General features: G+C 53.4%; 10 protein-coding genes across 12 annotated transcripts; 5 read left to right on the plus strand and 5 right to left on the minus strand.

The window, feature by feature from the left end:
- Positions 1 to 4749: 4749 nt before the first annotated feature.
- LOC129734212 (feather keratin 4-like) lies at positions 4750 to 5157 on the plus strand. The gene has a single exon (XM_055696533.1). It carries the CDS (start codon positions 4750 to 4752, stop codon positions 5155 to 5157), a length of 408 nt encoding a protein of 135 aa, XP_055552508.1.
- A 1777-nt stretch (positions 5158 to 6934) lies between these two features.
- On the minus strand, positions 6935 to 7342 carry LOC129734297 (claw keratin-like). Its single transcript, XM_055697115.1, has one exon. The coding sequence runs from the start codon at positions 7340 to 7342 to the stop codon at positions 6935 to 6937; it is 408 nt and encodes a 135-aa protein (XP_055553090.1).
- A 1846-nt stretch (positions 7343 to 9188) lies between these two features.
- LOC102058583 (claw keratin-like) lies at positions 9189 to 9858 on the plus strand. Its single transcript, XM_055697085.1, has one exon. It carries the CDS (start codon positions 9333 to 9335, stop codon positions 9711 to 9713), a length of 381 nt encoding a protein of 126 aa, XP_055553060.1. The 5' UTR covers positions 9189 to 9332; the 3' UTR covers positions 9714 to 9858.
- A 1940-nt stretch (positions 9859 to 11798) lies between these two features.
- Positions 11799 to 12470, minus strand: LOC129734298 (claw keratin-like). The gene has a single exon (XM_055697116.1). It carries the CDS (start codon positions 12324 to 12326, stop codon positions 11973 to 11975), a length of 354 nt encoding a protein of 117 aa, XP_055553091.1. The 5' UTR covers positions 12327 to 12470; the 3' UTR covers positions 11799 to 11972.
- A 1533-nt stretch (positions 12471 to 14003) lies between these two features.
- LOC129734294 (claw keratin-like) lies at positions 14004 to 14547 on the plus strand. The gene has a single exon (XM_055697104.1). It carries the CDS (start codon positions 14020 to 14022, stop codon positions 14362 to 14364), a length of 345 nt encoding a protein of 114 aa, XP_055553079.1. The 5' UTR covers positions 14004 to 14019; the 3' UTR covers positions 14365 to 14547.
- A 2097-nt stretch (positions 14548 to 16644) lies between these two features.
- LOC129734293 (claw keratin-like) lies at positions 16645 to 17097 on the minus strand. 2 transcript variants are annotated; one of them, XM_055697103.1, is made up of 2 exons: positions 16773 to 17097; positions 16645 to 16736 (listed from the first exon to the last, which is right to left on the minus strand). In XM_055697103.1, the coding sequence occupies exons 1-2, from the start codon at positions 17095 to 17097 to the stop codon at positions 16645 to 16647; spliced, it is 417 nt and encodes a 138-aa protein (XP_055553078.1). The 2 variants fall into 2 exon arrangements, with proteins under 2 accessions (XP_055553078.1, XP_055553077.1); XM_055697102.1 differs by having other exon boundaries at positions 16645 to 17097.
- Positions 17098 to 18940: 1843 nt separating this feature from the next.
- Positions 18941 to 19763, plus strand: LOC129734250 (claw keratin-like). The gene has a single exon (XM_055696941.1). The coding sequence runs from the start codon at positions 19085 to 19087 to the stop codon at positions 19427 to 19429; it is 345 nt and encodes a 114-aa protein (XP_055552916.1). The 5' UTR covers positions 18941 to 19084; the 3' UTR covers positions 19430 to 19763.
- Positions 19764 to 21709: 1946 nt separating this feature from the next.
- Positions 21710 to 22162, minus strand: LOC129734248 (claw keratin-like). Of its 2 annotated transcripts, XM_055696939.1 has the most exons (2): positions 21838 to 22162; positions 21710 to 21801 (listed from the first exon to the last, which is right to left on the minus strand). In XM_055696939.1, exons 1-2 carry the CDS (start codon positions 22160 to 22162, stop codon positions 21710 to 21712), a joined length of 417 nt encoding a protein of 138 aa, XP_055552914.1. The 2 variants fall into 2 exon arrangements, with proteins under 2 accessions (XP_055552914.1, XP_055552913.1); XM_055696938.1 differs by having other exon boundaries at positions 21710 to 22162.
- Positions 22163 to 24005: 1843 nt separating this feature from the next.
- On the plus strand, positions 24006 to 24575 carry LOC129734249 (claw keratin-like). The gene has a single exon (XM_055696940.1). The coding sequence runs from the start codon at positions 24150 to 24152 to the stop codon at positions 24573 to 24575; it is 426 nt and encodes a 141-aa protein (XP_055552915.1). The 5' UTR covers positions 24006 to 24149.
- Positions 24576 to 26681: 2106 nt separating this feature from the next.
- Positions 26682 to 27344, minus strand: LOC129734251 (claw keratin-like). Its single transcript, XM_055696942.1, has one exon. The coding sequence runs from the start codon at positions 27198 to 27200 to the stop codon at positions 26856 to 26858; it is 345 nt and encodes a 114-aa protein (XP_055552917.1). The 5' UTR covers positions 27201 to 27344; the 3' UTR covers positions 26682 to 26855.
- Positions 27345 to 27793: the final 449 nt, after the last annotated feature.

Here is a 27793-nt window from a genome sequence, read left to right on the forward strand (position 1 = left end):
CCAGCTAGAAGTGAACAAAGTACAAGGGTTCTGGGTTCTCCTACTGCATTTAGGGTTTTTTTCCACTGGTCTTCTAAGCCCTGGAAATGTGTCGGTAAAGGCAAAGAAAAGCCAGTGAACCCCAGCCCCCCACACATGTGGGGGTCCTGACGAGGCTGGAAAGCAAGATGCCAACCAACAATTGCACACATCATGAGGTCATCATACAAAAAAAATTCCCTTTACCCACCAAATATTATCAAAAGACCTTCAGGAAAGGCTTTGTTCTTTTGAGCTTCATGGGAAAGACCATCCTTCACCCTGTTGTATACCCAGTCCCTGCATTTTTTATTTTTCCAGTAGCTGTAGTTTTGTTAAATTGTGCTCATTCTGCCATAAATTTGGATTTGAGGTGTTTTCAGAACCACCCGCATAATTAAACACCATGGGAATGTTCTGAGGACTGAAAATGTTTCACAAACACTTATTAATATGTTGCCTATGCAAATAGTTGTATTATGATAATAGCTTTAGGTGACGCCTAGCGTTGGGCAATAGTATCACCTTTAAACGAGATATATCAAGGTCGTTTCTGGCATTGTCCTAATTAAACTGTGATTCACTACCTCGAGTTTTGGCTTATTCAACTTTCACTTGCAGTTTGTCTAAAATCAGAAAGCCAGAGTTTCTGATAGTGTAAGAAACAGTGAATCTATACTCTACTACATAATTAACTCTTGTCATCAATCTGGACCCATATTTCAGTACATACTTGCCTAATGTGCAGAATTATTGCTGATATAATGTTTGTTCAGATGATGTAAGCAAGTGGAGCCTCTTTGAAGTGAGGAGAATGAATGCTGCAGACCTACATCAGCAGAGCACCCACCCTCAAGCATTTTCCTTTGATTATTTCTTCATTAGCAAGTGCTTCTGACTCAGCTTTACAAACAAAACTTCTGTGCTCTGAAGTTAAACAGAACTGGTTTGACCACACAAACCATATCTTAGCTAGGCAAGAGCCATTATTACTGCTGTCCCTGCCTTACACAAGGATATAATTTTCTAAAACAATTTAAAATTAATAGGCACTGACAATATTAAGATTCTATATTGTGGTGTATGCAGCCTGAATTACTTTTTGCCCTTTATTGCCTTTATTACCTTTGTTAGTCACTGTAGAGCACAACACAAGAAGGAGGGGGGGAATAAAATTTTGTATAGTATTGCTACTTTATGGGAGAAATTTGAAAAGAGTTAATTACTTTGTAGTTAAGGGACTGCATCTTAATATGACAGCCAGGATTCAGTTCCTAGTTCTGTCAAGGATCTCCCAAATACCACAGAGATCGACTGAGAGGAGAATCCAGAGTGCTTAGCTAGAATCCCATTGTAGGGCTGAATTTCATAATTGCTATACGTCCTTTAATATTCATGTTCTGAAAAAGCAATGTTGGGGTGCATGCTTGGAGGGGAGAGGTCTTCCAGCTAGAAATTAGCAAAGAGTGAGAACCAAAAGACCTTGAAAACTTAGGGAGGAGTAGAAAAAATCTCTATGCTATGTTTTCAACTGAACTGTGAGTTCCTCTGACATATATGCCGTTCATCCTACCTTGTTAGGATCAGATCACAAGAACCTGAGGCTACCACTGTCATGGCACATTCCACCAGGCTGCCCACTACCCCCGCCAGTACCGATGGAAGCAACGCTGCCCCCACGTGCACGGAGGCACTGGGAGCAATGGGATGCTCCCACGCGCAGCGGCTCCCTCCAGTGGCGGAGGTGGTAGGACCTCCCCAAAGCACCACTGCAAAGCACCCATTTTCCCAAAAAACAGTTTACCACTCTCAGTTTTCCTTCTGGAGGGAAGCATCGCACATAAAAAAGTCAAGCACATTTAAATGAATTAAAACCACCACCATCATGGTGTTTATGACATGGCGCCTTTATGACATTAATTTATCTTATTTTATGAGGCACCCTTGAAGATCCCCTGGGCTGCGGAGCTTATCAGGAATATTCTGGAGACATCAGAAAACAAGATTTCAAAGAAGTTCACAAACATCTATTAGTATGTCATTCACAGAAATTATTTTATGTTAATAGTAATAATATCCTAGTGGATTCAGACTGCTCTGACCTCATGCAGAACGAAGCATGTAAAACATTTATTTAATCAACTCCTCATTTTAAGCTTGCTAATTGGAGAGGGCTTCATTTTTATTTAGAAGATAACTCTGTGATAGTCTTGCTCTTTAAAGTTTTTGCACCAGATACTTCCTCTGGCTTAAAAATACATCTGTAAACCTCATTAACATTATATCAGATGAAAAACAAGTCTGGTCGTTCAGAGATTTTCTAGGCATGGAGACAAATACTAGATGTTAGCTTGTATTTCCAATAAGGAAATAAATCCTGTGTGTGCTGACATACTGTGCCACTGACATCTCAGACTCCCTCTGCAGTCATGTTTCTAGCAAAGATAAGTCGCCAGAAGTCTATTAATTGTTAGTGTATTTTTGATTCTTAATGAAATCAGTAGGGTAAAACCAGGAAATTTCAAGATGAAAAGAACTTGCAAGTTACCATCTGCATTTTGCATTATTACTTCAGCCAGCTTTAGATAATCATAAACAGTGAGCAAAACAATTATTGCAACTACAGGAGTAATACATGCAACAAAGTTTGCTTCATAAGTAATTAAGGCCCTTTACACAAAGGGTGTCTCAGCTCCTCCAGGCAATCTGAGAAAGGGTATAAAAACTCTCTCTGTGCAAAGTTTTTCTAACTGCTTCTCTTGACTTGTTCTCTCCGGTACACTGAGTAAGTCTTATTTGACAACTATAAAAACCTTGAGTTTTATTTTGCTTTAGCATGATTTTAAAAAAAAAAAAAGGGACTAAATTCTGCATAACTATTCTGACTCTCAGAGGCATTACTAAGCATCTTTCTACAGATGTTTTCTATGCAGGATAAAGGACATAAAAATAAAAGCAAAGGCTTTTCAAGACTGCTTTGGGCAGTTAATTTTATGGGAGAATTAAGAATTTCAATCTCTTGGTTCTGAAAAATTTTCAGAAAAGCTCTGAGAATAGGCTTTAGCATTGGTTTTGCTTACGTGGCATGATTGGGCAATTCAGCAATTGTCGGTGGGGGGATTTCATAGATAACTATTGAAACAAAACCCTTGCTCGAAGTTAGTTCTGTGTAGCTTTAGACACGCAGCATTGCTGCCGTTTGTAATCTGCCCATCCTTAGCTAGTGTGAGTCCCAACTAGCTAACCAAGTAATAATTAGATACTACTAAACCTAACTGTGGAAATAAGCTTTCATTTCTAACTATTAAAACTTTGCTAGTATTTTAATGTGTTTTCACAGAGAGGTTTGCAGAGTTAAGTATTTAATTTTTTTTAGATCAAAGCTACATTCTAATCTAAGGGTATTTTGGGGAAAGTACTATACTTGTCTATTGCTTTTTTTTTTTTTTTTCCCCAGAATGATGCATTTGAGGATACTTTGTCTTTCCTCTGAATGTAGTTGAGACAAATAAATAGATGAAAGAGCTCGTTGACCTGTCCGTATTTCTGTGCCTGCATGCTGCTAACACCTGATGCAAAGTAGCACTGAGCTTCTGGAGTAGCTTTTAGAAAATTTTACTTTCAGGAAACTTACTTGGCAGTGTAATACTTATTTATTACAAAGTGTTGCTGGCTACATATTCTAGGATCCTGTATAGCACTTCTCCATAGGTAAGGCTTATGTATTTCAGAATTTAGCTCCAAATTACCCACTATCTGCTTTAGAAATATTCTGCATTTTCTGTTACTTATTGTAAGCAGCAAAAGCTGCCATGTCCCCTAGTCCTTATCTTTCAAATGTTATCAGGGACAGCAGTTCTAATATACTGCAGCACACAGGACTTAACTGAGAATAAAACAATACTTTTGCCTTATTCATCACTATAAGCTATCTTTGATTTACAAGGTTAAAGAAAAAATAGCGTGATGCTATACCACGGAGAACTAGCTTTTATGTGAAGAATTAATCTGAAGAAAGTAATAAACACTATTAAATGTGTGTACCATAGCTGAAGCTGCAATTTGCTTATTTGGGTTGACAGTATCACTGCAACATAAATACTTTACGTTATGTGTCTTACTTATTAAACCAGTATTTTCAACTCCCCGTTTACTCTTAGCCTTTCATTTGTCTGTGTTTTAGTACCTGAAAAGTACAGGAATCAGCAAGGAAAATAAAATAGGAAATTAAGCAGGCTGCTAAACAGATTACTCAACACTCAAATCTATTGAAAATCAGATATTTTTTTTCCCCCTCACTCCCTTGCATTCCATCTGTACAATGCAGACTGTAGGCACTGCCCTGAGAAGCTGTGTGTGGGAGGAAAAGAGATGCTGTGGGAGCAAGTTCAAACTTGTATCCAGGAAATATTACAAAGGACTGGGAGGTTTTAGAGTAGATTACTATTTTGGAGGCAGTGCACAAAGGAGGGGGAGGATTTTTGCTCCTGGAGGAAGGGAACTAGAGAGAGCAAGCTTAAAGCAGCAAAGTTAAAAGGACAGACAGATGCAGGCTAGGTAAAAGGCAGCAGATGCAAAGGCAAGAAGCTCAACTGCTGTCTTTATCCAATTTATCTCTGTCCAAGATCTCATAGAGGCAAGCTTAGAAGTGTCAATAAACAAGCACAAGGGTTTCATTTTTCTTCTAATTCTGCAAATAAATCACAGGCACTCCCCTACCACGGCCAGGAGATGGCTTCCGACCAGCTGGCATGCACCAACCCCTGCGAGGCAAAGTGTCCCCAGCCCCTGGCCACCAGCAGCAATGAGCCTTGCGTCGTGGCCTGCGGTGACTCCCGGGTGATTATATACCCACCACCTGTTGTCGTCACCTTCCCAGGACCCATCCTCACCACCTACCCGCAGCAAACCGTCGTGGGAGCCTCAGAGCCCTCTGAGGTGGCCCTGGCAGAGCCCCCCACCGCAGCACCTCTGCCAGCAGAGGCGACAGGGAGGCTGGAGGCAGCAGCTGAGAAACTTGCCCCCCAGGTCATTGCCCGACCTGAGCCACGGTGTGCCCCAAAATACTCCTACACCTATTCTTCCCAATGGACACATCCATGCAATTCATACCGCTCTGGGAAACGGTGGACATACTAAGCTCAGCTGTTGTGTGCACAGAGTAATTTAAAGAAACAGCAAAGGAAACTTGAGATGCAAATTGAGGGTGGAGCTGACAGGCACCAACCCCAATGCTGGGTGTTGCCTGGTTCCAGCTGAAAAGAATGAGAGCTGGAAATGCTCAGCATCTGTGAAAAGCAGGTTCATGTGTGCATTTTCTCATTTTGCCTTTAGTTTAGATCTGTTAACCTCTGGCTTTCCATTTTAGTCATCTGTTTATGTTGTGCTTTGTCTTATTTCAGTTTTATTGTTGACACTGAACTTAGAGAGGTGACTTAGGATGCTAGAAATTGCACACAGCAACTGCGCCAAAGGAGAAAAAATATTTTTTATAGACTGCATCACTTTGACATTGGTGATTAACCAAAGCCTCACTGAAATGCTGGAAAGATGGTCTCTATTCTGTACAATTTTGTTCCAGAATTGTAGAAAAGCTGTCTCTTTCCAAATAAATTTTCTGTACCAAAGTATGTCTTCTCGTTTTCATTACCACATAACAATTTCCTTCCTCTTTTACTTATCAATTGAATTCAGAGCATATTGATCCTTGGTCATTGGCATTCCATGTTTCTTTTTTGAGTACAAATGTCACAAAATCCCAGTAACACTTTTCTACACAATGTCATTAAACATGTGCTGAATGTGTGACACTCCCCAGGACCAGCCTGAGTCCCTGGGAGCTGCTGCTTGCAACAGCAGTCCCTGCAAAGGCTCAAGTAATGATCAGCTCCTAATTTGTCACGTACATCTCAGGACAGATCAACTTTCCCTACTTTGCCCCAAGCCCCAAAGCAAAACATGAATCTGGGTGCAGCAGACAGGGTGGAGAAATGCACAGCCCACACACAGCCCTCTGACACACTCTGCAGAACTTCCCTGAGGTCACAGGGGGAAGGATGCCCTTGGGCTGCCCACAGATGACATCACTCATGAATGCACTAGCCACATTGCAGGGTGCATGCTCAATGCATCACCCAGAGCATCATGACTGACTGGTGGGAACAGGGTGCAAAGTATGAATAGGAAAGAAATACACCACTGGTTGCTCTCGCACTCATCTATAGACCTCATAAAACAAGAAGTAGAACTTCACCTTTCAAATCTGCCTTTTGTGATTAAGCTAATAATTTTCTCATAACTTCCCTACCTAGCAGTTCAAAAAACTTTTCTCAGAGAACGATTCAGAGCTTCCACAAATGTTTTTAGTGGATAGATTACCATCTAACATTTCACATCATCTCTCAGTTATAGACATAATTGCAGTCACAGTAAAAAACAAATTCAGACCAAAAAAAAAAATCATTCATACAATGCAGATTCTTTATTTTGGATGCAAAATGCAATAAACAGTGTCAGCAAGAAAAAAAACAACAAGGAAAAAATGAATTGGAAACAGGAAAATCATAAGGCTGCAGCAAGGCACAACCCAGAGCTCCACCAGAAAAATTCCCCCCTCCTATTTCAGGCAGGGAGTCTTACAGCCTGGCAGAACCAGGGAAACTCTCATCCGAGGAAGACTACAGCTTCGTTGTGTTGCAGGTAGGAGGGGAGACTTGGAAGCCCTAAAGCTGCCAGCAGAAGGTCGGCAAGGTTACTCTGTGCAAATAAGCAAAGACCATACAGACCCAGTAGCTGCTTTGCCACAGCCTAAAGAGGGGCTGCAAGCTCTGCTCTGCATCTGGTGGTAGAAGACGAGAGGTGCAATGTGTGGAGACCCAGGGCAGATGTGGCACTGAACTCTGTGGATATTTGGGGCTTAGCAGGGTCCACAGTTCCCATTGAGGTACCTGTGGCCTCGGCCCCAACCACCATATCCACAACCGCCATAGCCACCATAGCCCCCATAACCTCCATAGCCCCCATAACCTCCATAACCCCCATAGCCCCCGTAGCCCCCATAGCCCCCATAGCCTCCAAAACCACCACGGCCTCCAAAAGTGCCGCCGTAGCCTCCGCCAACACCGGGAGCTCCCGCTGAGCCAACAACACTCTGCTGTGGGAAGGAGCTGAGGATGGGCCCGGGGAAGGTGATCACCGAGGCTGGCGGCTGGATCACCACCGTGGAGTCAGGGCACTGCCGCACGCAGGGCTCGTTGCAGGTGTCAGCCAGCGGGGCCGGGGCGGCCACCCCACAGGAGGTGTTGCACAGGCTGGTGCAGGACATCCTTGTGTTCAGCAGGTGATGCTGCAAGAAAGGACAGAGCTCCGGGTCAGTGTCAGGCCCAATCCCGAAACCCTCCTGTCTCTCTCACACTTGGAACCTGTGTCCCAGGACAGGCTCTGGATCCTCTCCGGCAGTCACAGCAAGAAGAGGCTCCACAGTTCAAATGCTGGTATAAACCAGTGTTTGCCATGGTGCGCCCTGGGCCTGGCTTGACCAAAGGGAACAGAAAATCTCCCTCAACCAAAGCAAATGGAAAATAAACATCTCCCAAAGGATTTGAGTCTCTTGGTGTACTCAGAGCATTGTACCCACAAGGTTAAATTCCCATCCTTTCCATAGCTCTGAAACAGCACGATCCCATCCTTACTATGCCCGATGAAAGCGTGGTGGAGCCCCAAGCAAACGATGCCTCAGGAAAGCCACTGCTGAGGAAGGACAGAGGGAGGTAAGACTTGCACTTACCACAGTGATCAGAGAGGCAAGTGGGAGAAGATGGATAGCCAGCTGTGAAGCCCTCAGCTCTTATATACATGTCCCAGATTGCCTGGGGCATTGGCCAAGGTGGCAGGGCAGAAACCTCAGTTAATTATGAATTCAAGTGGACAATCTTCATGGCACAGTGATGTGAGACAATTATATGCCCCCTTACTGGAGAGATTGTCATGCAAACATGCCCTGCACAAGAAAGCAGTTATGGGAGTGACAGGCCATAACCCATCATTACATGAAAGACTAAATCTCTGCTGCAGCTGAACTTGCGGCACCAATAAACCCCAATCTGTCCCTAATCCTTCACTTTGCTTGCACAGAAGAATTCTGGGCATCTTGCAGAAGATTGCTGTTCCCAACCACGCCACACTCAGCACAGCAGAGCCAGGCGCCCATGGCCGGCAGTGCCCAGCGTGCCTCTGCCTGTGCCTGTGGGGAGCACGGCCACGTGCAGCCTGGCTCTGGGTGGGCGCTCGGCCAGCCTCTCCTGGCACAGCCCTCAATGTCCCGCTGAGTAATTGAGCTCCTCTAGAGACAGGAAGAGCACACGCACAGACACATAGCTGAAGGAGCTGAGAGTGTGTTGGTCCTGTTCCTGCCCTCCAGCTCATCCATGCACTTCCACCCTCAGACAGGTCCCTAGCGCCTGATCCCGCTGCCCTCTAACACACATTCTCTGTCAGTGCTGTTCATAGATGGAGCTTCATCCCACACAGGACTCATCTCCGCCAATCTTTCCATGTCCATGATGTGAAGTCAGGAGTTAAAACCCAACTTATATAGCATCAGGAAAATGTCCAAGGATAAGGGCTGCCATTGCACTGGAACTGCCATTTCCCAAGTTCTTGCTGTCATGGGGCAATGGTTGGCATTTACGAGCTGCCCTGACCTGGGTGGATAGTTTATTCCTTTGCCCAACCTCCTGGCACCTCTGTTTACCAGCCAGTAAATGAGAGGCAATAAGAGGTGTAATGGCTGGGCACTGGGTTGCAAAAAATTCCTTGAGATGCCCAAGATCTTGCCAATAAGCAGAGTGGGAGGATTACAAACAGATCGGGGTTTATTCATGACACTCATTCACCTATAGCTATGAATTGTCTTTCATGTAATGACGTGTCATGGTCTATGACTCCAATTACCTGTTTAATTTCAAAGGATTATTTGCTCCCTCGTATACCCACTCAGGAAGATTATCATTGTCCCGCACTACAGATTTTTCCTAAAGCTTATCTGCTAGAATTGATGATTAGATGGCGCTTCTGCCACCAACCCCCGTGGCCAATGCCCCGGGCAGCCTGGGACGTGTATAAAAGAGCTGAGGGCTTCACAGCCCTCTATCCACTCGGCTTTGCTTGACTCTCCTGATCAACAGGGTAAGTCCAGCTCCTGGAAGCCCCTTGGGGATCTCTCCCTGCCTCCCTCCCTCCCTCGATACAGCCCCTTCCCCGCACCTGTGCCTAATCCCTGGTGTCTTTGCCAGGACTCCTTGCCTGCCTGAAAGATGTCCTGCACCAGCCTGTGCAACACCTCCTGTGGGGTGGCCGCCCCGGCCCCGCTGGCTGACACCTGCAACGAGCCCTGCGTGCGGCAGTGCCCTGACTCCACGGTGGTGATCCAGCCGCCACCCTCGGTGATCACCTTCCCCGGGCCCATCCTCAGCTCCTTCCCGCAGCAGAGTGTTGTTGGCTCAGCGGGAGCTCCCGGTGTTGGCGGAGGCTACGGCGGCACTTTTGGAGGCCGTGGTGGTTTTGGAGGCTATGGAGGCTATGGGGGCTACGGGGGCTATGGGGGCTATGGGGGCTATGGGGGCTATGGCAGTTGCGGATATGGTGGTTGGGGCCGAGGGCACAGGTACCTCAATGGAAACTGTGGACCCTGCTAAGACCCACACTTCATCCAACAACAGATGAAGAGGAAGACCAGAAAAGGCCCTGGCACAACCCAAACACAATACTTGAAGGACATTCCTTAAACACTGACGGGCTCCAAAATTCCGATGCCTTGTGCGTGCTTGTGGCCTTACTCTGCCTTTCTTGCTGCTTGAGCATCCCTTCACGTCTTGGTGCACCCTGATGACAGTGACCCGCTCTGGGTGCCTGCTCCTGGGGCACGGCTGACGCTCGTTGTTGCTCTGCCCACTGCCAGGAGACAGGGGAAGGCCCTGGCCAGGACTCTGCTCTTGTCCCAGCTCCCTCCTCCCCTGGAACTGCAATAAAAGCTCTGTTGCATCACAATGTCGACCCATGATGCTTTTTCTTCACCCTTCCTTCCGCCTTCCCACTTCCCCCAGACCTCGTGGCTCGTGGGCTGCTTGAATCTCCCACGGTAATGCCCTGGACCGTTTGGGCAGTTTGCTCCGGGTGCTACAGCTGAGGATGACAGTCCCACCTGGGTCTTGTGCAGCACATTGCACTGAGCTTCCTCTGCTCTCCCACCGGCCGTAAGCACAGCACGTTCCCAGAGCTCCCTTTGAATACGTGCAAGTGCCACAGGTGACTGGCAGAAGCTCTTCCCAATGCTCTGCAAAACCAGCACGCCAGGCCTTACCTCCTTTCATTGGCTTGTTGTTGGTCACCTCTGGAGGTCCAGGGAAGTGGAGGCACAAACACTGCATGGACGGGGCTGCTGCCCGATGCTGACCATGCGCCTGTGCCCAGCTAGAGGTGAGGGCACTGGCATGAGGGAAGACACACACAGCAACTTTTCCCAAGTTTCTCCTCAGAGCCATGAAGAGGCCGCGAGCATGCAGTCACGTGAAGCATAAAGCTCTTTGTGGAGGAGGTTGGGCTGCCTGCCTTCCTGAGGTCCCTCTCTGCCCCAGCTGTCTCCTCATGGTGTGATCCCTGCACTGCAAGGTGCTCTTGGGCAGAGACGGTTCTGGCCACAGCCATTGTGGAGGGCAGTGGGACACCTCTTGGGTCCCTGATGCTGACCTCCAAGAAAGATGTGTCATCCGCAATTGTCAACACAGGGGATGGGAAAGAAGGCAGCAAAATGGCATTTTTTTCTTTTTTCCCAGGCATTCTTTTTTCTCACTGCCTGGAGAGAAGCTCGCACATCTCATCTTGCCTTTGAGGATTTGTCTGCACGTGCACGTCCTCCCATGTGGCAAGGTCAGCCTGCACTGAGTCTCAGCCATCTGCCCATTCCTGGCTGAGGAGGTGTCCCCTGTGTGTCTGCTGAGGGAACAGTGCTGGGAGTGGGGTTTGGTGACCCCGCTTACAGCGGCTGAGGCTGGGGGCTTTGGCGGGCTGTGGCAGCGTGGGCTGCTTTGTGGGCTCATGTGTGAGGAAGAGCAGGGATGGGCCAGCAAATTTGTAGCACAACAGGGGGTGGTGGGAAGCTCTGCTGTCATTCCTGGGCACAGCGTGTCCACAGGTAGCAGGTGGGTGACACAGGGAATCCCGAGAAGAGCTTCTACTCCTCCAGTGGTGGCAAGGTGAGGCCAACATGGGTCCAACCAGCAGTGGAAGATGGAGGAAAAATAAGAAAAGGAGGTGGTGGAGGTTTGCAGTGCTGCAGAGTACAGGAGCCCAAAGTGTGGAGAAGAGAGGGAGGGCAGAGAGGGAGAAGCTGTTGTTGAACAAGACACGTACGGCCCCGGCTGCAGGTGACCATCTGGCAGAGGGACATGCTGCCAAGGGCCGGCAGGAGGAAGCGAGGCAGCTCCCGCAGGTCACGCTGCAGAGTCACTGACAGGAAAGCCCAGGGAGCCAAGGATGCCGTTAAATGCATTGCTTCTAGAATACGGAAGTAGAAAAACAACCATGGGTCAAGATTGTGATGCATCAGAGCTTTTATTGCAGTTCCAGGGGAGGAGGGAGTTGGGACAAGAGCAAAGCACTGGTGGGGGCTTTCCCCTGTCTCCTGGCAGTGGGCAGAGCAACAACGAGCATCAGCCGTGCCCCAGGAGCAGGCACCCAGCGCGGGTCACTGTCATCAGGGTGCACCAAGACGTGAAGGGATGCTCAAGCAGGGCAGCAAGAAAGGCAGAGTAAGGCCACAAGCACGCACAAGGCGTCCAAGCTCTGGGGCCCAGCTGTGCCAAAGCAATGTCCTTCCTTCGAGCGTTGTGTTGGGATGTGCCACGGCCTTTTCAGGTCCTCGTCTACTTCTGTGGCAGGATCAAGTGTTGTGGAGCTTAGCAGGGTCCACAGCTGCCCCTGAGGTATCCGCAGCCTCGGCCCCAACCACCGTATCCATAGCCCCCATAGCCCCCATAGCCCCCATAGCCCCCATAGCCTCCAAAACCACCACGGCCTCCAAAAGTGCCGCCGTAGCCCCCGCCAACACCGGGAGCTCCCGCTGAGCCAACAACACTGTGCTGCGGGAAGGAGCTGAGGATGGGTCCAGGGTAGGTGATCACCGCAGGTGGCGGCTGGATCACCACCGTGGAGTCAGGGCACTGCCGCACGCAGGGCTCGTTGCAGGTGTCAGCCAGCGGGGCCGGGGCGGCCACCCCACAGGAGGTGTTGCACAGGCTGGTGCAGGACATCTTTCAGGCAGGCAAGGAGTCCTGGCAAAGACACCAGGGATTAGGCACAGGTGCGGGGAAGGGGCTGTATCGAGGGAGGGAGGGAGGCAGGGAGAGATCCCCAAGGGGCTTCCAGGAGCTGGACTTACCCTGTTGATCAGGAGAGTCAAGCAAAGCCGAGTGGATAGAGGGCTGTGAAGCCCTCAGCTCTTTTATACACGTCCCAGGCTGCCCGGGGCATTGGCCACGGGGGTTGGTGGTTGAAACCCCACGTAATCATGAGACGTAGCACACAGCTTCATGACACAGAAAGTGATGCGAGAGAATTATATGCCGCCTCACTGGGGGCACTGGCATGCAAGCGTGCCCTGGAGAGGACAGGGGTGATGGGAGGGACAAACGATGACACGCCATTACATGAAAGACACGGCACGGCTGTTGTAGCTGAACCGGCGGCACCAATAAACCCCGATCTATCCCTAATCCCCCGCATTGCTTACGTGGCAATGTGCTGAACCTTGCAGAATATTGCTGTGTCCAACGCTAGCACACCAGGCTGCTGCTCCTGCAGACAACGCGCTCAGCAGCAGCCCAGCCAGGCACCCATGGCCACGAGTCCCCAGTGTGCCTGGGCCTGTGGGGAACTTTGCCACGTGCAGCCTGGCTCTCAGTGGCTGCTCGGCCCAAATCTCCTGGCCCAGCCCCCAACACCCAGCTGAGCAATCGAGTCCCTCCAGAGAGGCCTTGAGGAGGACCACGCTTACAAAGACATGGCCAAGGAAGCTGAGAGTGTCCTGGTCCCCTCCTGCCCTGCACCTCCCCTGTGCATGTCCCCTGTCACACAGGACCTTGCCGCCTGATCACATTGCCCCCCACCCACCTTTGTTTTGAGGCCCCACACGAATGGGTCTTTGAGCCGCTCAGCAAAGAGTGCCCCCCACCCTCTGCATGGCCATTCATCGGTGAGCACCACATAGACCCTCTGGAGCCGGGGCATGGAGGTGGCCGAGGCTTCAGGGAGCTCCTGACCTGTTGCCCCAGAAGGCGCCCAGCGCTCACGGGCACTGGGAGATGGTGGGCATTTGCGAGTCACTCCGAGTGTCTGGAATGGCTTCTCCCTTTGCCCAGCGTCCCCCTGCCTCTGCTTACCGCCTTGTAAAAGGGAGGTAATGACAGGCATGATGGTGTGCACAGGATTGCAAAGCACATCTGCGAAATGCTCAGGACTCTGGCACGTAAGCAATGCGGGGGATTAGGGATAGATCGGGGTTTATTGGTGCCGCCGGTTCAGCTACAACAGCCGTGCCGTGTCTTTCATGTAATGGCGTGTCATCGTTTGTCCCTCCCATCACCCCTGTCCTCTCCAGGGCACGCTTGCATGCCAGTGCCCCCAGTGAGGCGGCATATAATTCTCTCGCATCACTTTCTGTGTCATGAAGCTGTGTGCTACGTCTCATGATTACGTGGGGTTTCAACCACCAACCCCCGTGACCACTGCCCCGGGCAGCCTGGGATGTGTATAAAAGAGCTGAGGGCTTCACAGCCTTCTATCCACTCGGCTTTGCTTGACTCTCCTGATCAACAGGGTAAGTCCAGCTCCTGGAAGCCCCTTGGGGATCTCTCCCTGCCTCCCTCCCTCCCTCGATACAGCCCCTTCCCCGCACCTGTGCCTAATCCCTGGTGTCTTTGCCAGGACTCCTTGCCTGCCTGAAAGATGTCCTGCACCAGCCTGTGCAACACCTCCTGTGGGGTGGCCGCCCCGGCCCCGCTGGCTGACACCTGCAACGAGCCCTGCGTGCGGCAGTGCCCTGACTCCACGGTGGTGATCCAGCCGCCACCTGCGGTGATCACCTTCCCCGGGCCCATCCTCAGCTCCTTCCCGCAGCACAGTGTTGTTGGCTCAGCGGGAGCTCCCGGTGTTGGCGGGGGCTACGGTGGCACTTTTGGAGGCCGTGGTGGTTTTGGAGGCTATGGGGGCTATGGGGGCTATGGGGGCTATGGATACGGTGGTTGGGGCCGAGGCTGCGGATACCTCAGGGGCAGCTGTGGACCCTGCTAAGCTCCACAACACTTGATCCTGCCACAGAAGTAGACGAGGACCTGAAAAGGCCGTGGCACATCCCAACACAACGCTCGAAGGAAGGACATTGCTTTGGCACAGCTGGGCCCCAGAGCTTGGACGCCTTGTGCGTGCTTGTGGCCTTACTCTGCCTTTCTTGCTGCCCTGCTTGAGCATCCCTTCACGTCTTGGTGCACCCTGATGACAGTGACCCGCGCTGGGTGCCTGCTCCTGGGGCACGGCTGACGCTCGTTGTTGCTCTGCCCACTGCCAGGAGACAGGGGAAGGCCCTGGCCAGGACTCTGCTCTTGTCCCAGCTCCCTCCTCCCCTGGAACTGCAATAAAAGCTCTGTTGCATCACAATGTCGACCCATGATGCTTTTTCTTCACCCTTCCTTCCGCCTTCCCACTTCCCCCAGACCTCGTGGCATGTGGGCTGCTTGAATCTCCCACGGTAATGCCCTGGACCGTTTGGGCAGTTTGCTCCGGGTGCTACAGCTGAGGATGACAGTCCCACCTGGGTCTTGTGCAGCACATTGCACTGAGCTTCCTCTGCTCTCCCACCGGCCGTAAGCACAGCACGTTCCCAGAGCTCCCTTTGAATACGTGCAAGTGCCACAGGTGACTGGCAGAAGCTCTTCCCAATGCTCTGCAAAACCAGCACGCCAGGCCTTACCTCCTTTCATTGGCTTGTTGTTGGTCACCTCTGGAGGTCCAGGGAAGTGGAGGCACAAACACTGCATGGACGGGGCTGCTGCCCGATGCTGACCATGCGCCTGTGCCCAGCTAGAGGTGAGGGCACTGGCATGAGGGAAGACACACACAGCAACTTTTCCCAAGTTTCTCCTCAGAGCCATGAAGAGGCCGCGAGCATGCAGTCACGTGAAGCATAAAGCTCTTTGTGGAGGAGGTTGGGCTGCCTGCCTTCCTGAGGTCCCTCTCTGCCCCAGCTGTCTCCTCATGGTGTGATCCCTGCACTGCAAGGTGCTCTTGGGCAGAGACGGTTCTGGCCACAGCCATTGTGGAGGGCAGTGGGACACCTCTTGGGTCCCTGATGCTGACCTCCAAGAAAGATGTGTCATCCGCAATTGTCAACACAGGGGATGGGAAAGAAGGCAGCAAAATGGCATTTTTTTCTTTTTTCCCAGGCATTCTTTTTTCTCACTGCCTGGAGAGAAGCTCGCACATCTCATCTTGCCTTTGAGGATTTGTCTGCACGTGCACGTCCTCCCATGTGGCAAGGTCAGCCTGCACTGAGTCTCAGCCATCTGCCCATTCCTGGCTGAGGAGGTGTCCCCTGTGTGTCTGCTGAGGGAACAGTGCTGGGAGTGGGGTTTGGTGACCCCGCTTACAGCGGCTGAGGCTGGGGGCTTTGGCGGGCTGTGGCAGCGTGGGCTGCTTTGTGGGCTCATGTGTGAGGAAGAGCAGGGATGGGCCAGCAAATTTGTAGCACAACAGGGGGTGGTGGGAAGCTCTGCTGTCATTCCTGGGCACAGCGTGTCCACAGGTAGCAGGTGGGTGACACAGGGAATCCCGAGAAGAGCTTCTACTCCACCAGTGGTGGCAAGGTGAGGCCAACATGGGTCCAACCAGCAGTGGAAGATGGAGGAAAAATAAAAAAAGGAGGTGGTGGAGGTTTGCAGTGCTGCAGAGTACAGGAGCCCAAAGTGTGGAGAAGAGAGGGAGGGCAGAGAGGGAGAAGCTGTTGTTGAACAAGACACGTACGGCCCCGGCTGCAGGTGACCATCTGGCAGAGGGACATGCTGCCAAGGGCCGGCAGGAGGAAGCGAGGCAGCTCCCGCAGGTCACCCTGCAGAGGCCCTGGGTGGCAGCTGGCTAGGACAGCCCGGGGAGCCAAGGCTGCTGCTGGGAGCGTTGCCTACAGAGGAAGGTTGAAGAAAACAACCATGGGACAACACTGCGATGCAACAGAGATTTTATTGCAGTCCCAGGGGAGCGGGGAGTTGGGACAAGAGCAAAGCACTGGTGGGGGCTTTCCCCTGTCTCCTGGCAGTGGGCAGAGCAGCAACGAGCATCAGCCGTGCCACAGGAGCAGGCACCCAGCATGATGCTGCGTTGTCCAAGAGCAGCAAGTCTTGAAGGGATGCTCAAGCAGGGCAGCAAGAAAGGCAGAGTGGGCCCCACACATGCACGAGGCATCCAAGCTCTGGGGCCCAGCTGTGCCAAAGCAATGTCCTTCCTTCAGGTGTTGTGTTGGGACGTGCCATGGTCTTTTCAGGTCCTCGTCTTCTTCTGTGGCCGGGTCAAGTGTTGTGGAGCTTAGCAGGGTCCACAGTTGCCATTGAGGTACCTGTGGCCTCGGCCCCAGCTCCCATATCCACAACCGCCAAATCCTCCATAGCCCCCATAACCTCCATAGCCCCCACAGCTCCCATAGCCTCCATAGCCCCCGTAGCCCCAAAGGCCTCCATAGCCCCCATAGCCTCCATAGCCCCCGTAGCCCCCATAGCCTCCATAGCCTCCAAAACCACCACGGCCTCCAAAAGTGCCGCCATAGCCTCCGCCAACACCGGGAGCTCCCGCTGAGCCAACAACACTCTGCTGCGGGAAGGAGCTGAGGATGGGCCCGGGGAAGGTGATCACCGAGGGTGGCGGCTGGATCACCACCGTGGAGTCAGGGCACTGCCGCACGCAGGGCTCGTTGCAGGTGTCAGCCAGCGGGGCCGGGGCGGCCACCCCACAGGAGGTGTTGCACAGGCTGGTGCAGGACATCCTTGTGTTCAGCAGGTGATGCTGCAAGAAAGGACAGAGCTCCGGGTCAGTGTCAGGCCCAATCCCGAAACCCTCCTGTCTCTCTCACACTTGGAACCTGTGTCCCAGGACAGGCTCTGGATCCTCTCCGGCAGTCACAGCAAGAAGAGGCTCCACAGTTCAAATGCTGGTATAAACCAGTGTTTGCCATGGTGCGCCCTGGGCCTGGCTTGACCAAAGGGAACAGAAAATCTCCCTCAACCAAAGCAAATGGAAAATAAACATCTCCCAAAGGATTTGAGTCTCTTGGTGTACTCAGAGCATTGTACCCACAAGGTTAAATTCCCATCCTTTCCATAGCTCTGAAACAGCACGATCCCATCCTTACTATGCCCGATGAAAGCGTGGTGGAGCCCCAAGCAAACGATGCCTCAGGAAAGCCACTGCTGAGGAAGGACAGAGGGAGGTAAGACTTGCACTTACCACAGTGATCAGAGAGGCAAGTGGGAGAAGATGGATAGCCAGCTGTGAAGCCCTCAGCTCTTATATACATGTCGCCGACTGACTGAGGAATCGCCCAAGGCGTGGTGGTAATAACCCCATGTAATCATGAGATCAAGCGGACAAAATTCATGACATAAATAGCGATATGAGATAATTAAGTGCCTCCTCATTGGGGACACCGGAACACAAATGTGCCCCGGAGAAAAAAGAGGTAATGGGAGGGACAGGACATGACACATCATTACATCAAAGACAAGGCGTTACTGTAGCTGAACTCGCGGCACCAATAAACCCCAATCTGTCCCTAATCCTTCACTTTGCTTGCACAGAAGAATTCTGGGCATCTTGCAGAAGATTGCTGTTCCCAACCACGCCACACTCAGCACAGCAGAGCCAGGCGCCCATGGCCGGCAGTGCCCAGCGTGCCTCTGCCTGTGCCTGTGGGGAGCACGGCCACGTGCAGCCTGGCTCTGGGTGGGCGCTCGGCCAGCCTCTCCTGGCACAGCCCTCGATGTCCCGCTGAGTAATTGAGCTCCTCCAGAGAGGGCTTGGCGAGAACCGTGCTCACAGGCATGAGGCTGAAGGAGCTGACACTGACATGGTCCCTTTGATGCCCTTCTTCTCCTCCGTATATGCCCCCCACATTCAGAGGTCTCCATGCTCTATCCTACTGCCATGCCCACTGCATCTCAACCAGCCTCTGTGCGCTTGAGGTTTTGCTATGCGTGGGACCGGTCCCCTCTACTCTTTGCATGGCTGTCAAGTGAATCCAGGACCTTAATACCTCTACAGCCTTAGAGGTGGGCAATTAACAGAGATATCTGTGGACCCCATGACAATGAGATGCTGTTGCTGGCATTCAGAGATGGTGGAAATTTGGAAGTCACTTCAAGCGTGTGGAAGGGCTTCTCCATGTGCCCAGCGTCCCGGTTCCTCTGTTTACCAGTCTGTAAGAGAAAGGTAATGACAGACGTGACTGCTATGCCCAGGATTGCAAAGCACTTCTGCAAGATGCTTACGACTTATCTACACAGGGAGCTTGAGGATTAGGGAGAGATTGAGGCTTATTGTGATGCGAGTTCGGCTACAGCAGCGCGTACTCTTTCATGTAATGATGTCTCACGACAAATCCCTCCCATCACACGTATGCTTTGCAAGGCACGTTTGTACACAAATGTCCCTAGCGAGGCAGCATATAACACTCCCAGCATCATTATCTTTACGATGAAGATTGTGTGGTTGATCTCATGATTACGTGGGGTTTCAACCACCACCCCGTGACCACTGCCCCGGGCAGCCTGGGACGTGTATAAAAGAGCTGAGGGCTTCACAGCCCTCTATCCACTCGGCTTTGCTTGACTCTCCTGATCAACAGGGTAAGTCCAGCTCCTGGAAGCCCCTTGGGGATCTCTCCCTGCCTCCCTCCCTCCCTCGATACAGCCCCTTCCCCGCACCTGTGCCTAATCCCTGGTGTCTTTGCCAGGACTCCTTGCCTGCCTGAAAGATGTCCTGCACCAGCCTGTGCAACACCTCCTGTGGGGTGGCCGCCCCGGCCCCGCTGGCTGACACCTGCAACGAGCCCTGCGTGCGGCAGTGCCCTGACTCCACGGTGGTGATCCAGCCGCCACCTGCGGTGATCACCTTCCCCGGGCCCATCCTCAGCTCCTTCCCGCAGCACAGTGTTGTTGGCTCAGCGGGAGCTCCCGGTGTTGGCGGAGGCTACGGCGGCACTTTTGGAGGCCGTGGTGGTTTTGGAGGCTATGGGGGCTATGGGGGCTACGGGGGCTATGGATACGGTGGTTGGGGCCGAGGCTGCGGATACCTCAGGGGCAGCTGTGGACCCTGCTAAGCTCCACAACACTTGATCCTGCCACAGAAGTAGACGAGGACCTGAAAAGGCCGTGGCACATCCCAACACAACGCTCGAAGGAAGGACATTGCTTTGGCACAGCTGGGCCCCAGAGCTTGGACGCCTTGTGCGTGCTTGTGGCCTTACTCTGCCTTTCTTGCTGCCCTGCTTGAGCATCCCTTCACGTCTTGTTGCACCCTGATGACAGTGACCCGCGCTGGGTGCCTGCTCCTGGGGCACGGCTGACGCTCGTTGTTGCTCTGCCCACTGCCAGGAGACAGGGGAAGGCCCTGGCCAGGACTCTGCTCTTGTCCCAGCTCCCTCCTCCCCTGGAACTGCAATAAAAGCTCTGTTGCATCACAATGTCGACCCATGATGCTTTTTCTTCACCCTTCCTTCCGCCTTCCCACTTCCCCCAGACCTCGTGGCACGTGGGCTGCTTGAATCTCCCACGGTAATGCCCTGGACCGTTTGGGCAGTTTGCTCCGGGTGCTACAGCTGAGGATGACAGTCCCACCTGGGTCTTGTGCAGCACATTGCACTGAGCTTCCTCTGCTCTCCCACCAGCCGTAAGCACAGCACGTTCCCAGAGCTCCCTTTGAATACGTGCAAGTGCCACAGGTGACTGGCAGAAGCTCTTCCCAATGCTCTGCAAAACCAGCACGCCAGGCCTTACCTCCTTTCATTGGCTTGTTGTTGGTCACCTCTGGAGGTCCAGGGAAGTGGAGGCACAAACACTGCATGGACGGGGCTGCTGCCCGATGCTGACCATGCGCCTGTGCCCAGCTAGAGGTGAGGGCACTGGCATGAGGGAAGACACACACAGCAACTTTTCCCAAGTTTCTCCTCAGAGCCATGAAGAGGCCGCGAGCATGCAGTCACGTGAAGCATAAAGCTCTTTGTGGAGGAGGTTGGGCTGCCTGCCTTCCTGAGGTCCCTCTCTGCCCCAGCTGTCTCCTCATGGTGTGATCCCTGCACTGCAAGGTGCTCTTGGGCAGAGACGGTTCTGGCCACAGCCATTGTGGAGGGCAGTGGGACACCTCTTGGGTCCCTGATGCTGACCTCCAAGAAAGATGTGTCATCCGCAATTGTCAACACAGGGGATGGGAAAGAAGGCAGCAAAATGGCATTTTTTTCTTTTTTCCCAGGCATTCTTTTTTCTCACTGCCTGGAGAGAAGCTCGCACATCTCATCTTGCCTTTGAGGATTTGTCTGCACGTGCACGTCCTCCCATGTGGCAAGGTCAGCCTGCACTGAGTCTCAGCCATCTGCCCATTCCTGGCTGAGGAGGTGTCCCCTGTGTGTCTGCTGAGGGAACAGTGCTGGGAGTGGGGTTTGGTGACCCCGCTTACAGCGGCTGAGGCTGGGGGCTTTGGCGGGCTGTGGCAGCGTGGGCTGCTTTGTGGGCTCATGTGTGAGGAAGAGCAGGGATGGGCCAGCAAATTTGTAGCACAACAGGGGGTGGTGGGAAGCTCTGCTGTCATTCCTGGGCACAGCGTGTCCACAGGTAGCAGGTGGGTGACACAGGGAATCCCGAGAAGAGCTTCTACTCCACCAGTGGTGGCAAGGTGAGGCCAACATGGGTCCAACCAGCAGTGGAAGATGGAGGAAAAATAAGAAAAGGAGGTGGTGGAGGTTTGCAGTGCTGCAGAGTACAGGAGCCCAAAGTGTGGAGAAGAGAGGGAGGGCAGAGAGGGAGAAGCTGTTGTTGAACAAGACACGTACGGCCCCGGCTGCAGGTGACCATCTGGCAGAGGGACATGCTGCCAAGGGCCGGCAGGAGGAAGCGAGGCAGCTCCCGCAGGTCACCCTGCAGAGGCCCTGGGTGGCAGCTGGCTAGGACAGCCCGGGGAGCCAAGGCTGCTGCTGGGAGCGTTGCCTACAGAGGAAGGTTGAAGAAAACAACCATGGGACAACACTGCGATGCAACAGAGATTTTATTGCAGTCCCAGGGGAGCGGGGAGTTGGGACAAGAGCAAAGCACTGGTGGGGGCTTTCCCCTGTCTCCTGGCAGTGGGCAGAGCAGCAACGAGCATCAGCCGTGCCACAGGAGCAGGCACCCAGCATGATGCTGCGTTGTCCAAGAGCAGCAAGTCTTGAAGGGATGCTCAAGCAGGGCAGCAAGAAAGGCAGAGTGGGCCCCACACATGCACGAGGCATCCAAGCTCTGGGGCCCAGCTGTGCCAAAGCAATGTCCTTCCTTCAGGTGTTGTGTTGGGATGTGCCATGGTCTTTTCAGGTCCTCGTCTTCTTCTGTGGCCGGGTCAAGTGTTGTGGAGCTTAGCAGGGTCCACAGTTGCCATTGAGGTACCTGTGGCCTCGGCCCCAGCTCCCATATCCACAACCGCCAAATCCTCCATAGCCCCCATAACCTCCATAGCCCCCACAGCTCCCATAGCCTCCATAGCCCCCGTAGCCCCAAAGGCCTCCATAGCCCCCATAGCCTCCATAGCCCCCGTAGCCTCCATAGCCTCCATAGCCTCCAAAACCACCACGGCCTCCAAAAGTGCCGCCGTAGCCTCCGCCAACACCGGGAGCTCCCGCTGAGCCAACAACACTCTGCTGCGGGAAGGAGCTGAGGATGGGCCCGGGGAAGGTGATCACCGAGGGTGGCGGCTGGATCACCACCGTGGAGTCAGGGCACTGCCGCACGCAGGGCTCGTTGCAGGTGTCAGCCAGCGGGGCCGGGGCGGCCACCCCACAGGAGGTGTTGCACAGGCTGGTGCAGGACATCCTTGTGTTCAGCAGGTGATGCTGCAAGAAAGGACAGAGCTCCGGGTCAGTGTCAGGCCCAATCCCGAAACCCTCCTGTCTCTCTCACACTTGGAACCTGTGTCCCAGGACAGGCTCTGGATCCTCTCCGGCAGTCACAGCAAGAAGAGGCTCCACAGTTCAAATGCTGGTATAAACCAGTGTTTGCCATGGTGCGCCCTGGGCCTGGCTTGACCAAAGGGAACAGAAAATCTCCCTCAACCAAAGCAAATGGAAAATAAACATCTCCCAAAGGATTTGAGTCTCTTGGTGTACTCAGAGCATTGTACCCACAAGGTTAAATTCCCATCCTTTCCATAGCTCTGAAACAGCACGATCCCATCCTTACTATGCCCGATGAAAGCGTGGTGGAGCCCCAAGCAAACGATGCCTCAGGAAAGCCACTGCTGAGGAAGGACAGAGGGAGGTAAGACTTGCACTTACCACAGTGATCAGAGAGGCAAGTGGGAGAAGATGGATAGCCAGCTGTGAAGCCCTCAGCTCTTATATACATGTCGCCGACTGACTGAGGAATCGCCCAAGGCGTGGTGGTAATAACCCCATGTAATCATGAGATCAAGCGGACAAAATTCATGACATAAATAGCGATATGAGATAATTAAGTGCCTCCTCATTGGGGACACCGGAACACAAATGTGCCCCGGAGAAAAAAGAGGTAATGGGAGGGACAGGACATGACACATCATTACATCAAAGACAAGGCGTTACTGTAGCTGAACTCGCGGCACCAATAAACCCCAATCTGTCCCTAATCCTTCACTTTGCTTGCACAGAAGAATTCTGGGCATCTTGCAGAAGATTGCTGTTCCCAACCACGCCACACTCAGCACAGCAGAGCCAGGCGCCCATGGCCGGCAGTGCCCAGCGTGCCTCTGCCTGTGCCTGTGGGGAGCACGGCCACGTGCAGCCTGGCTCTGGGTGGGCGCTCGGCCAGCCTCTCCTGGCACAGCCCTCGATGTCCCGCTGAGTAATTGAGCTCCTCCAGAGAGGGCTTGGCGAGAACCGTGCTCACAGGCATGAGGCTGAAGGAGCTGACACTGACATGGTCCCTTTGATGCCCTTCTTCTCCTCCGTATATGCCCCCCACATTCAGAGGTCTCCATGCTCTATCCTACTGCCATGCCCACTGCATCTCAACCAGCCTCTGTGCGCTTGAGGTTTTGCTATGCGTGGGACCGGTCCCCTCTACTCTTTGCATGGCTGTCAAGTGAATCCAGGACCTTAATACCTCTACAGCCTTAGAGGTGGGCAATTAACAGAGATATCTGTGGACCCCATGACAATGAGATGCTGTTGCTGGCATTCAGAGATGGTGGAAATTTGGAAGTCACTTCAAGCGTGTGGAAGGGCTTCTCCATGTGCCCAGCGTCCCGGTTCCTCTGTTTACCAGTCTGTAAGAGAAAGGTAATGACAGACGTGACTGCTATGCCCAGGATTGCAAAGCACTTCTGCAAGATGCTTACGACTTATCTACACAGGGAGCTTGAGGATTAGGGAGAGATTGAGGCTTATTGTGATGCGAGTTCGGCTACAGCAGCGCGTACTCTTTCATGTAATGATGTCTCACGACAAATCCCTCCCATCACACGTATGCTTTGCAAGGCACGTTTGTACACAAATGTCCCTAGCGAGGCAGCATATAACACTCCCAGCATCATTATCTTTACGATGAAGATTGTGTGGTTGATCTCATGATTACGTGGGGTTTCAACCACCACCCCGTGACCACTGCCCCGGGCAGCCTGGGACGTGTATAAAAGAGCTGAGGGCTTCACAGCCCTCTATCCACTCGGCTTTGCTTGACTCTCCTGATCAACAGGGTAAGTCCAGCTCCTGGAAGCCCCTTGGGGATCTCTCCCTGCCTCCCTCCCTCCCTCGATACAGCCCCTTCCCCGCACCTGTGCCTAATCCCTGGTGTCTTTGCCAGGACTCCTTGCCTGCCTGAAAGATGTCCTGCACCAGCCTGTGCAACACCTCCTGTGGGGTGGCCGCCCCGGCCCCGCTGGCTGACACCTGCAACGAGCCCTGCGTGCGGCAGTGCCCTGACTCCACGGTGGTGATCCAGCCGCCACCCTCGGTGATCACCTTCCCCGGGCCCATCCTCAGCTCCTTCCCGCAGCACAGTGTTGTTGGCTCAGCGGGAGCTCCCGGTGTTGGCGGAGGCTACGGCGGCACTTTTGGAGGCCGTGGTGGTTTTGGAGGCTATGGGGGCTATGGGGGCTACGGGGGCTATGGAGGCCTTTGGGGCCATGGGGGTTATGGGGGTTATGGAGGCCTTTGGGGCTATGGGGGCTATGGAGGATTTGGCAGTTGTGGATATGGTGGCTGGCGCCGAGGCCACAGGTACCTCAATGGCAACTGTGGACCCTGCTAAGCTCCACAACACTTGACCCGGCCACAGAAGAAGACGAGGACCTGAAAAGACCATGGCACATCCCAACACAACACCTGAAGGAAGGACATTGCTTTGGCACAGCTGGGCCCCAGAGCTTGGATGCCTCGTGCATGTGTGGGGCCCACTCTGCCTTTCTTGCTGCCCTGCTTGAGCATCCCTTCAAGACTTGCTGCTCTTGGACAACGCAGCATCATGCTGGGTGCCTGCTCCTGTGGCACGGCTGATGCTCGTTGCTGCTCTGCCCACTGCCAGGAGACAGGGGAAAGCCCCCACCAGTGCTTTGCTCTTGTCCCAACTCCCCGCTCCCCTGGGACTGCAATAAAATCTCTGTTGCATCGCAGTGTTGTCCCATGGTTGTTTTCTTCAACCTTCCTCTGTAGGCAACGCTCCCAGCAGCAGCCTTGGCTCCCCGGGCTGTCCTAGCCAGCTGCCACCCAGGGCCTCTGCAGGGTGACCTGCGGGAGCTGCCTCGCTTCCTCCTGCCGGCCCTTGGCAGCATGTCCCTCTGCCAGATGGTCACCTGCAGCCGGGGCCGTACGTGTCTTGTTCAACAACAGCTTCTCCCTCTCTGCCCTCCCTCTCTTCTCCACACTTTGGGCTCCTGTACTCTGCAGCACTGCAAACCTCCACCACCTCCTTTTCTTATTTTTCCTTCATCTTCCACTGCTGGTTGGACCCATGTTGGCCTCACCTTGCCACCACTGGTGGAGTAGAAGCTCTTCTCGGGATTCCCTGTGTCACCCACCTGCTACCTGTGGATACGCTGTGCCCAGGAATGACAGCAGAGCTTCCCACCACCCCCTGTTGTGCTACAAATTTGCTGGCCCATCCCTGCTCTTCCTCACACATGAGCCCACAAAGCAGCCCACGCTGCCACAGCCCGCCAAAGCCCCCAGCCTCAGCCGCTGTAAGCGGGGTCACCAAACCCCACTCCCAGCACTGTTCCCTCAGCAGACACACAGGGGACACCTCCTCAGCCAGGAATGGGCAGATGGCTGAGACTCAGTGCAGGCTGACCTTGCCACATGGGAGGATGTGCACGTGCAGACAAATCCTCAAAGGCAAGATGAGATGTGCGAGCTTCTCTCCAGGCAGTGAGAAAAAAGAATGCCTGGGAAAAAAGAAAAAAATGCCATTTTGCTGCCTTCTTTCCCATCCCCTGTGTTGACAATTGCGGATGACACATCTTTCTTGGAGGTCAGCATCAGGGACCCAAGAGGTGTCCCACTGCCCTCCACAATGGCTGTGGCCAGAACCGTCTCTGCCCAAGAGCACCTTGCAGTGCAGGGATCACACCATGAGGAGACAGCTGGGGCAGAGAGGGACCTCAGGAAGGCAGGCAGCCCAACCTCCTCCACAAAGAGCTTTATGCTTCACGTGACTGCATGCTCGCGGCCTCTTCATGGCTCTGAGGAGAAACTTGGGAAAAGTTGCTGTGTGTGTCTTCCCTCATGCCAGTGCCCTCACCTCTAGCTGGGCACAGGCGCATGGTCAGCATCGGGCAGCAGCCCCGTCCATGCAGTGTTTGTGCCTCCACTTCCCTGGACCTCCAGAGGTGACCAACAACAAGCCAATGAAAGGAGGTAAGGCCTGGCGTGCTGGTTTTGCAGAGCATTGGGAAGAGCTTCTGCCAGTCACCTGTGGCACTTGCACGTATTCAAAGGGAGCTCTGGGAACGTGCTGTGCTTACGGCTGGTGGGAGAGCAGAGGAAGCTCAGTGCAATGTGCTGCACAAGACCCAGGTGGGACTGTCATCCTCAGCTGTAGCACCCGGAGCAAACTGCCCAAACGGTCCAGGGCATTACCGTGGGAGATTCAAGCAGCCCACGTGCCACGAGGTCTGGGGGAAGTGGGAAGGCGGAAGGAAGGGTGAAGAAAAAGCATCATGGGTCGACATTGTGATGCAACAGAGCTTTTATTGCAGTTCCAGGGGAGGAGGGAGCTGGGACAAGAGCAGAGTCCTGGCCAGGGCCTTCCCCTGTCTCCTGGCAGTGGGCAGAGCAACAACGAGCGTCAGCCGTGCCCCAGGAGCAGGCACCCAGCGCGGGTCACTGTCATCAGGGTGCACCAAGACGTGAAGGGATGCTCAAGCAGGGCAGCAAGAAAGGCAGAGTAAGGCCACAAGCACGCACAAGGCGTCCAAGCTCTGGGGCCCAGCTGTGCCAAAGCAATGTCCTTCCTTCGAGCGTTGTGTTGGGATGTGCCACGGCCTTTTCAGGTCCTCGTCTACTTCTGTGGCAGGATCAAGTGTTGTGGAGCTTAGCAGGGTCCACAGCTGCCCCTGAGGTATCCGCAGCCTCGGCCCCAACCACCGTATCCATAGCCCCCGTAGCCCCCATAGCCCCCATAGCCTCCAAAACCACCACGGCCTCCAAAAGTGCCGCCGTAGCCTCCGCCAACACCGGGAGCACCCGCTGAGCCAACAACACTCTGCTGCGGGAAGGAGCTGAGGATGGGCCCGGGGAAGGTGATCACCGCAGGTGGCGGCTGGATCACCACCGTGGAGTCAGGGCACTGCCGCACGCAGGGCTCGTTGCAGGTGTCAGCCAGCGGGGCCGGGGCGGCCACCCCACAGGAGGTGTTGCACAGGCTGGTGCAGGACATCTTTCAGGCAGGCAAGGAGTCCTGGCAAAGACACCAGGGATTAGGCACAGGTGCGGGGAAGGGGCTGTATCGAGGGAGGGAGGGAGGCAGGGAGAGATCCCCAAGGGGCTTCCAGGAGCTGGACTTACCCTGTTGATCAGGAGAGTCAAGCAAAGCCGAGTGGATAGAGGGCTGTGAAGCCCTCAGCTCTTTTATACACGTCCCAGGCTGCCCGGGGCATTGGCCACGGGGGTTGGTGGTTGAAACCCCACGTAATCATGAGACGTAGCACACAGCTTCATGACACAGAAAGTGATGCGAGAGAATTATATGCCGCCTCACTGGGGGCACTGGCATGCAAGCGTGCCCTGGAGAGGACAGGGGTGATGGGAGGGACAAACGATGACACGCCATTACATGAAAGACACGGCACGGCTGTTGTAGCTGAACCGGCGGCACCAATAAACCCCGATCTATCCCTAATCCCCCGCATTGCTTACGTGGCAATGTGCTGAACCTTGCAGAATATTGCTGTGTCCAACGCTAGCACACCAGGCTGCTGCTCCTGCAGACAACGCGCTCAGCAGCAGCCCAGCCAGGCACCCATGGCCACG

The sequence above is a fragment of the Falco cherrug genome, chromosome 19, assembly GCF_023634085.1.
Source record: "Falco cherrug isolate bFalChe1 chromosome 19, bFalChe1.pri, whole genome shotgun sequence".
Classification (NCBI taxonomy): Eukaryota; Metazoa; Chordata; class Aves; order Falconiformes; family Falconidae; genus Falco; species Falco cherrug.

Excerpts from the sequence above, each read along its gene's own strand:
- LOC129734212 (XM_055696533.1), top strand. The coding sequence starts at position 4,750 with ATGGCTTCCGACCAGCTGGCATGCACCAACCCCTGCGAGGCAAAGTGT.
- LOC129734297 (XM_055697115.1), bottom strand. The coding sequence starts at position 7,342 with ATGTCCTGCACCAGCCTGTGCAACACCTCCTGTGGGGTGGCCGCCCCG.
- LOC102058583 (XM_055697085.1), top strand. The coding sequence starts at position 9,333 with ATGTCCTGCACCAGCCTGTGCAACACCTCCTGTGGGGTGGCCGCCCCG.
- LOC129734298 (XM_055697116.1), bottom strand. The coding sequence starts at position 12,326 with ATGTCCTGCACCAGCCTGTGCAACACCTCCTGTGGGGTGGCCGCCCCG.
- LOC129734294 (XM_055697104.1), top strand. The coding sequence starts at position 14,020 with ATGTCCTGCACCAGCCTGTGCAACACCTCCTGTGGGGTGGCCGCCCCG.
- LOC129734293 (XM_055697102.1), bottom strand. The coding sequence starts at position 17,097 with ATGTCCTGCACCAGCCTGTGCAACACCTCCTGTGGGGTGGCCGCCCCG.
- LOC129734250 (XM_055696941.1), top strand. The coding sequence starts at position 19,085 with ATGTCCTGCACCAGCCTGTGCAACACCTCCTGTGGGGTGGCCGCCCCG.
- LOC129734248 (XM_055696938.1), bottom strand. The coding sequence starts at position 22,162 with ATGTCCTGCACCAGCCTGTGCAACACCTCCTGTGGGGTGGCCGCCCCG.
- LOC129734249 (XM_055696940.1), top strand. The coding sequence starts at position 24,150 with ATGTCCTGCACCAGCCTGTGCAACACCTCCTGTGGGGTGGCCGCCCCG.
- LOC129734251 (XM_055696942.1), bottom strand. The coding sequence starts at position 27,200 with ATGTCCTGCACCAGCCTGTGCAACACCTCCTGTGGGGTGGCCGCCCCG.